General features: G+C 35.8%; 1 protein-coding gene across 3 annotated transcripts; it reads right to left on the reverse strand.

Annotated features, from left to right (window-relative positions):
* Positions 1-772: 772 nt before the first annotated feature.
* On the reverse strand, positions 773-8,066 carry LOC121971948. Of its 3 annotated transcripts, XM_042523508.1 has the most exons (9): positions 7,680-8,066; positions 6,367-6,934; positions 5,262-6,291; positions 3,528-4,869; positions 2,103-2,503; positions 1,904-2,014; positions 1,404-1,579; positions 1,003-1,091; positions 773-920 (listed from the first exon to the last, which is right to left on the reverse strand). In XM_042523508.1, exons 1-9 carry the CDS (start codon positions 7,915-7,917, stop codon positions 883-885), a joined length of 3,993 nt encoding a protein of 1,330 aa, XP_042379442.1. In that variant the 5' UTR covers positions 7,918-8,066; the 3' UTR covers positions 773-882. The 3 variants fall into 3 exon arrangements, with proteins under 3 accessions (XP_042379442.1, XP_042379436.1, XP_042379427.1); XM_042523502.1 differs by having other exon boundaries at positions 3,528-4,860; positions 5,262-6,934; XM_042523493.1 differs by having other exon boundaries at positions 5,262-6,934.
* Between the last annotated feature and the right edge of the window lie 491 nt (positions 8,067-8,557).

Consider the following 8,557-nt stretch of genomic DNA (forward strand, 5'->3'; position numbering starts at 1 on the left):
TTAATGAAGCAATAAAATGATAAAAGAGAAAAAGACGAATAATTAATAAAGAAAAGAGAAAATCAAATAGAACACTTCATCTATCATTAAATGAGAAAAAGTCTAGACAAAGATATACTCTATTGGTAATCAATATTATTAAACAAGTAAAGATGGAAGGTCACCAGAAAAGGTATAAAAAGGGCACGCCAAGTATGAAGAAAGGTAAGAAAAAATCTTTATCCTTAGTACTCACTTTTTTCTTACTTGAGCGTTAGAAGATCAACGTCAGGAATTCCTTTTATCACCTCCCGATTTTCCAAGTTCGCGTCTTCGGGCAAGATCAATTAATACACATAAACTGAATATGCGATACCAATTTAAAAAATTTAAAAAAAGACACTATTATTAATTTTTAAAAAAATGTTAACTCAGACGAAGAAAAAAAAGTGTCCCGTCCAATTTGTTTTAGTGGATGAAAAAAATAATTACAGATAGATTTTGCATCTGTCCCTTCTCTAATTTTACAACAAATAAACAATGAAAATTATATTAACTCTCGTACAATCCATCCTTTTTATTATGATCCTTCCTAAACTTTAGGGTAAAACAAGGCTTAAGCCAACAATAAGCATTCACTAATTTTTAGCTTATCAATGGATTCATCAATTTAACCAGTTGAAAATTTGTCTAAGGGAGTGCAGTTGTCGCAGTCCCAAGTCAGGTTTAGTCGGTTGTCCAGGACAAAACAAATGATCTAAATATGTGATCCTACAACATAAATACTAAACAATTTAATCACTGGAAGAATTTTCTTGCCAAATGTTCGTATCAAGGTACATCGCATAGGATCATTTTCCATGTTTACAAAAATGAACATAGAGCTGAATGGTCACCACCGTGTCAGAGAGGCCACCGTCGAGTAACAGGAGGGCATAGAACTGCATAGCGAGTAACAAAATATCATCAGTTAGATTTAACTTATTTGGTCGCAGTGGCAAAGGCCAGATCTTAATCGTGTACCTTGGTTTAAGCTGAAGGAATTTTTACGGAAGAAAATGTCGAATGGATTTGTGTCTTGCTGTCGAAGCAAAAGTTTTTCCAGGGGATCTCTACAACAATCAAGTTGATAGTTTGAGCTTGCATTTTGTTAAAAAAAAATAATAGAAAGTGATATTTTGAGAAAGACAAAATGATGCGAGAATAAGAACACACTATCAGATTTGCAGAAAAGAAAAACAAGGTAGAATATGTAGCAACAGGGAAAAAAAAGTAAGAAGCCAATTTTCCAACTATTTAACGTGGGTCTCCAGTCACCATTTGAACTCTTTTCGAGCATTTTTATGGTAGGAGAGACTCTTTTTCAAAATTTAGCTCCTTGTCAATAATATATACTCAAAACGTTTATATAAGTGCATGCTTACCTAGCCCAAGATGGAATGTATTTTTTCCTTCTTCGCAAGTTTTCATCTGCTCCGTCTTCGTCATCATCTGAATCTTTATATGGAGATATTTCATATGATTCACAATCTTGATTTTTTTTGTTAGTAGACAATCTGTCTTGAATAATTCCTTTAGTGATGTTTGAACTGGTAGTCACCTGCAATAACAAGATTTGGATAAATAAGAAGGGGGAAATGAAAAGATGTCTGATATAAGTAGAGACATGAGTATATAACAAGATGCTGGGCAAAAATATTCAGCTATTTAGTAGTCTGACAAATTCAACTTGTCGTGGTTAACAAATAAAAAGGGGAAAATATATGAAAAATAAAGTATGAATGGACTATGTCAATCAAGCAAGACGTTAAAAAAAATTAATGGATTTAAACTGATAAGCATGTTTAAGTATATATAGATAGATTAACATCAGTGGTTCATTTAATTGAAGGAAAAAAAAATTGACATTGGTATCAAGCATTACCTTAGTGGAAATTGGATCCACTTCATTGGTTTTTGTAGACCCAGAAATTTCCTTCAATTTCAGAGGTTGCTTAGGATCTTGCATTAGACCTTTCTTCTTTCCATCATCAACCTGTGGCGATAAAATAATTTAGTACAAGACTACCTAAGTGTCATGAAAAATTTGGAAATAGGGATGCCCATAGCTTATAAAGTCTTACTAGAGCTTTAAATCGAAGTTCCTTCTCTTCTTTCTTTGTGCGTAACCTTTCTTCTTGTTCTCGTTGCAACTTCCGAGTATCTTCATTGCATCTTCTTTTTCTTTCTCTTTCCTTCCAATCTTCTTCTTCTTGTTGCCTCTTCCTAGCTGCAATTTCAGTTTCCTTTCTTCTTTTATCCTCCAGTTGATTTTGCTTGAGTTGTTTCTCATGTTCTAACCTTTCTGCTTCCTTTCTTCTTTTTTCCTCCATTTGTTTTAGTTTTAGTTGCTTCTTCTGCTCTAACCTTTCACGCTCGAGCTTTGCAGCTGCTTTTCGTATTTCCCGTTCAATTTGCCTTTTTTCTTCAAGTCGCTTTGCAGCCTCAGCAGCCTCTAGTGCTTTCACTTTAATTTCTTTCTTTCCTATAGAGTAATAGAAGCATTGAGATTAAGGGAGAGCAGAGGGTAGCCACTAGCTTAAATTAGCTACCAGTGAGGCAAAAACTACTAAAATAAGCCAATAAGACGGGTGAAGAATGCATATATTGTATAGGTCTGCAGGCATGGCACTTTTTTAAATACAAAACTGAAACAATCTGCTACAAATCCAAATGCAGCCAAATGGCTTCCAACATTGTATAGGGCTGTAGGCTGTAGCTGTCACAACATTGTTTGCAGTACCTTATACACAGAGGAAGTGGTTTGAGCAAATCCAAATGCAATCAAATGGCTTCCATACACAAAAGAGAATTATAAGTTGACTAAAGAAAAACTTAGTATGAAAATCATATTTATGCAGTCAACCTATAATATATTTTTCTCAAAAGATAGGTAAACTATTGTTCTTTTATCAAAGAATTTTAGAAGTCTACCATTTTTATGTGAACTAAATGCAGAAGAATTGGCATGGCTATTCCAACCAACCAGCATTAATATTTTATCAAGTTGGTTTGGTGGATCTGTCTTACTCTTGGCATGATAGGTAGATACTATGCAGGCACACCAACTACTACAAGTACAGAATTTGAAGTACCTCATCAGCACTAAGTGCACATCAAAATGTAGCATATTTCTTAACATCGCACTGATCCACATGAGTCATTATTGTAAACACAGAAAACTGTTAGTGTACACATCTAAAGTCTTGTACTTTCTGCTGCTTGTAGCAATCCTTTCTGCATCATTTTAAGATTGGTGTAATACCAATACAGACACTTTTATAAAAACAATTCAAATTATCATGTTTCATAAATGTAAAAACTATTGAAGAATTTCCTATTACTAACTGTTCATAAATAAGTGTATAAAGAAAAGCTTCTATTATAGTAACTTAAACTCTTCCAACAAATTCAAAAAAAAAAAATGCACACAAGCATATATCAAGGAAATTGTGCTTCAATGCTAGTGAAAAAGTCAAGAGAGAAAAACAAACTGAGAAATAGATTACCTTTTGTTGTTGTTGCTTGCTGCTGTTTCTTAATCATTGGGATAAAAGAGGATACATTGGAAACAATATTATTTGGCTTATATCCCTTTTGGATGCTTGCTTGGCTTCTATTTCTCCCCAATTTTTTTGTATTTAGTTCAGGTTCACTAGACCTGTTACTTAAAGATTTAGCAATGCTCCTATCTTTATCCCCATTGACTGGAAAGCATTGATTCTCAATGTCTCCCATCTGATCTGTGTTGTTGCTATAAGAGCTTCCCAGGGATGAATGAACATTAATTTCAGTTCCATAAGAGAATTTTGTATCCAAGGATTGATGACTTCTATTTCCTGGAATAACCTTGATGAGCGGACAGGAGTTTTGTGTATTTCTATATATTGAGGATATATCTCTAAGTGGCTCTCGATCATCAAGAGCTTTGATTTCTTTTAAGCAAGTTCCCTTATCAGAGATGCCTAATTCATCTGAATGCTCATTATCGTCCAAAGTGGTAGAATCCTCATCAATTCGGAAGCACACAAGTTCAGGATTAGTAACCAATGTTTGTGAACCAGAACCACTTTTCCCTGAAACTCTTCTCAAGCAGGAGCTTCCAATTGGTGGTGTCAGAGGAGGTTTACTGGATGCCCCATCAAATGTATCACAAGAAGATGATGCATTATGAGAATACGAACTATCCATGCATGAAAAGTCAAAAACTGACTCTAAACTACTGTGTAGAGATGCTTGGGCATGTTCATTTGTCCTAAATAGCTTTCCATAATCATTATGAAGATAAAGGGGGTCATTTAAGTTCATGTTCCCCAAGAGACCATTAGGCAATGACTGAAAAACATCAGGAATTTTATTGATTTTAGAGTATCCTAATGGAGAGTTTGTAGGTGTAACCAGACTTGTTAAACTACTTGTTTGGATATTTAAAGAGAGAGGTGGAAACCCAGAATTGGAATAAGCATCATTTCCCAGTGTAGGGGATATGCCTATGCTAAATCCTTCAAATTCTGGTACGAACTCATTATTATTCACCAAATCATCCCTAACACTTGAATAGGTTTGTAAATCCTTCTCAAGAGGACAAATTTCTCTCTTCTCTATAGCCTGTAGATCACTGAAATCAACAATAGTTGCTGAACTATCCAATCCATCATGGGCATCATTTCCAGGAGGTCCAGATCCTTCTAATATACATATTGGTGCACCACTGTTGCAAATTCCATTTGATATAAAAGTCCTGGATTCATCTGCCAGATTGAGAGAAGGAAAAACATTTGTGCTCTGATTTGGCAAACAAGTATCTGTGAGTTGGTCCGTACTTTTGGAGCAAGAGTTCACCTGACAAGGCTGAATATGTCAGAAGAATAAGAGAGGTCAAGAGAGGTAATTAGAAAACCTGCAACAATATAGATTATGAATTTCATAATTCACATCTATTTGTTGTGAAATTTGGAAGTCTGGTGCAGTCTAAATGATATTTAAACTTATTTTGCAAAAAGAACTGAGGAACCCCAAGCCGGAGAGGCAATGAAAAGTTTCAAGCATACAAAACTTTGATTGCTCAAGAAAACAATTCTAACAGATATTAATCATAGGAGATCATTCTTGAAAGTGAATTTGGATCTCCCAAATTTCTCTTAAGCTACAAACTACTGCAAAAATAAATTATAATTAGTTTGGTGGAGAGGCCTAATCTTGAGTTTTTCTAGTTTATGTATAATGAAAAGAGATTTCAGTACCTCTCTCTCACACTGATTTTGCCTTTGATGAAATTCTTCCAAGTGGCTCCCTGAAACAGCCTTTACTCCTTCATAGTTCAATGTGGATCCAACGGGGGATGTTGTCTTCTGTATTTCTTCAAATGATGCACTATCTAAACTTCTCTTGGTGCTATAACAGTTACCTTCATGTGCAAGCATACGTTGATGAAGCCTTATTCTCGGAGTAGTGGCCAGGATACTATCTGAGTAGCAATTCAATTTTCTCTTTTTTGGCCATGATATTTCACATGCTTTTGCTGCCAAATTTCGTGAACTTTTTGAACTAGTTATGTTACTAGACCCATCAGGGTCTGAATAAGAAAGTACCTTCCCATCCCTACTCAAACTTCTCAATGAGTATCTAGGTTCTGATGAATGATTTAGTGATGGAACACCAGAAGCTGGTCGAGTTGAATCAGAAGTTGCAGTCAACCTGCCTCCTTTTCCTACATCATGTACAATCAAAATGGGGTTGGCAACTGTGCTACAACAAACATTGTGTGCAGCAAACTCAGTCTCTTCAGATTCTAGGCAAGCATCACCTCCCAGTAATACAGAATTATCAATCTGAAGATCATGTGGTGCTAGATTTAGGTTGCAGGCAGATTTATCCTCAACCATAGTCTTGTAATTGTCTTCTATTATGTCCATTGAGCTTCTGACAAATTGTTTCAGATCAGAATCATTGGTGCATGCCATCCCACAGGAAATTGTAGCTAGATCATGTGAAGTTTCACAAGATCTAGAGTGAATCTTTCCCTCAGGATCATGAGGATTTGCACTTAAATATTCTAAAGAACTCAATAGCTGTAGCATGTTCCCAGGGCAATCAAGTGATCTAGATGGAGATGCTTCATGAGCAGCTTTGCTTTGAAGAGCAAATGAGTTCCTTGCAACTGATAATTCTGGAGCATGATCAGAAATCAAGGATGCAGCCAATGACCTAGTTATTCTACGCGGATTGTGTTCTAAAGGTGACCCAGATGAAGCTGCTTTATCACCAACTTTACTATGAAGAGCAAGAGAGTTACTAGTAAATGATGGTTCTATAGCATGATCAGAAATCAAAGAACTAGCCATTGACCTAGTTATTCTCCTGGCATTGCCTTCAATAGTCACCTCGTCTCCAAAATTAGCAATCTGTTTTGTTCCATTAAGATACTCATCAGGTTCCTTTTGCTTTGATCTAATTATTCTACGTGGATTGCATTCCACAGGTGCTTCAGATGAAGCTGCTTTATCACCAACTTTACTATGAAGAGAAAGTGAGTTCCTAGTAAATGAAGGTTCTATAGTATGACCAGACATTGAAATTGTAGCCATTGACCTAGTTATTCTCCTAGTGTTTCCTTCAACAGTCACCTCGTCTCCAAAACTAGCAATCTGTTTTGTTCCATAAAGATTCTCCTCGGTGTCCTTTTGCTTTGACCAGCCACATTGGATACTTACAACAGAGCCAGATACCGATGAATCCTCAACAACTTCAGAGCATATGATGTCACAATCTCTTTGATCATCTTTTTGGTGACTGGTAATTGTAGCTACATCAGTATGTTCTTTACGAGTATACTCCTTAGAAATGCAAACTTCGTGTGCTGAAGGAGTGGGAAGAGGAAATGAGATTCCAGGAGCAAAATGCTTGCTGCTTAACTCTGTAACAAAACAAAATAATTATGTGAGATGATAACAAGAAGATGACTAAATGCTAAAATGTCAAGAGCTCATTCAAGCTGGAGCATTATAAAACATTCAAGCTAATCCTTATTTCAAGCAGTTAGGTATGTGGACTAGAAGTTTATGCATGGTTTGAACCAATCATCACATAAAATGCCAAGAGTCCATTCAAGTTGGTGTAATTTAAAAATCAATATGGTTCTTACTAGAGTTACTCACAATGTCTTTACCAATCACCACATACGTTATCTGCATGATGATGAAGAGACGAAATATTTCAATATTTCTTTATCAAACGGCGAGGTGATTAATTTTAATCACCTGGAATATTCCTTCAAAATTGCATCCTCAAATTTACTTTTCCCTAAAATAAAGTGTTATCAATAGATACTTTTATTATTCCCCAAGGTTTGGCAGATACGTTATACGAGCCTGCTAATCAGTTATTGGAAAGGGTAAACTGAAAGCTGTGACATAATGTAATATGGAACTGTTCCTACGAAACAAAACCCTAGATTCGCACTATGTCATTATTTAAGAATCTTAGCGATTTCCTTAAGGTTTAGTCCAAAACAGATACACACACCTTAGTCTAATGACATTTTGTTCCTGTTTTTGATATCATCCCAAATTTGAAAGTTTACCTCCTCCACCCTCACCCATCCACCACTCACAGCCCACATACACACACAAAAAAGAAGCGATTAATAAAGAGAGAGTTACCGTTCTGAGATTCCAAAAGCCAAGGAGGAGGCTGTTTGCCGTCGGCGAGAAGGCTGTAGGCGAGGGATTCGGCATACGACTCTTTCTGCTGCCTCAGCTGGGCCTCGATCCGGCACTTGCGGTCGAAGATTCTCTTGAAGAGTTGCTCGATCGTCGTCATCTCGGCCTCAGTTCCAGCAGATTCGAAACGAAAAAAAATTGAAAAAAAAAAAAAATCAAGCTGACGCCTGGCCGTCATCTCGGCCTCGGATCGACGACGGAGACGTCGGAGGCCTCCCGTTTCCTCTCCTTCTCGACATGACGCCTGAGCAGATCGAGTTCGGAAGGGGAATGATACGAAAGGCGAAAACGGATTTGAAATTTTGGAACGGTGAAGTTATTTGAGACCAAAACACATTAACCATAAAATGCTAACGTATACATATGCCGTGTATAATTATAGTCTAGCCCCTAAAGTTTTGTGATTATTAATTTACATCCAAGTAATTAATAAAATTGAACCAAATGGATTACTAATTATCTTACTATATATATATATCTTACTATTTTATTAAAAATCTCCCTCCTTTACTAACTAATTTTCGTGAAGCCTAAAATAAATTTACGTTAATATTCTTTTTTCTATTCACACTAAAAATAATTTCAAAATTTATTAATAATTCCACAAGCGAAACAATCAATAATCTAAAGTTCGAGACTCAGCTGCGGCGTATTATTATGAATTTTTCTCATCATTAATTTTCTCTGGTTGTTTTATATAAAAAAAATATATATAGTTCTCTTTAGTCCCACATCTTAGAATTGACAACACTATGATCAAAGAATCTTCTATAAATATTTTAAGCCGACAATGTTAAAAAATATACTTTTCTTAGTTT

This window comes from Zingiber officinale, chromosome 1B (assembly GCF_018446385.1).
Source record: "Zingiber officinale cultivar Zhangliang chromosome 1B, Zo_v1.1, whole genome shotgun sequence".
Classification (NCBI taxonomy): Eukaryota; Viridiplantae; Streptophyta; class Magnoliopsida; order Zingiberales; family Zingiberaceae; genus Zingiber; species Zingiber officinale.

What these genes read in the sequence shown, in the direction of transcription:
- LOC121971948 (XM_042523493.1), bottom strand. Translation starts at nt 7,917, where the DNA reads ATGACGGCCAGGCGTCAGCTTGATTTTTTTTTTTTTTCAATTTTTTTT. An exon ending in TGGATCCAATTTCCACTAAG is followed by an intron (nt 1,580 to 1,903) that starts GTAATGCTTGAT and finishes TTGTTATTGCAG; the next exon opens with GTGACTACCAGTTCAAACAT. An exon ending in TACATTCCATCTTGGGCTAG is followed by an intron (nt 1,092 to 1,403) that starts GTAAGCATGCAC and finishes TGATTGTTGTAG; the next exon opens with AGATCCCCTGGAAAAACTTT.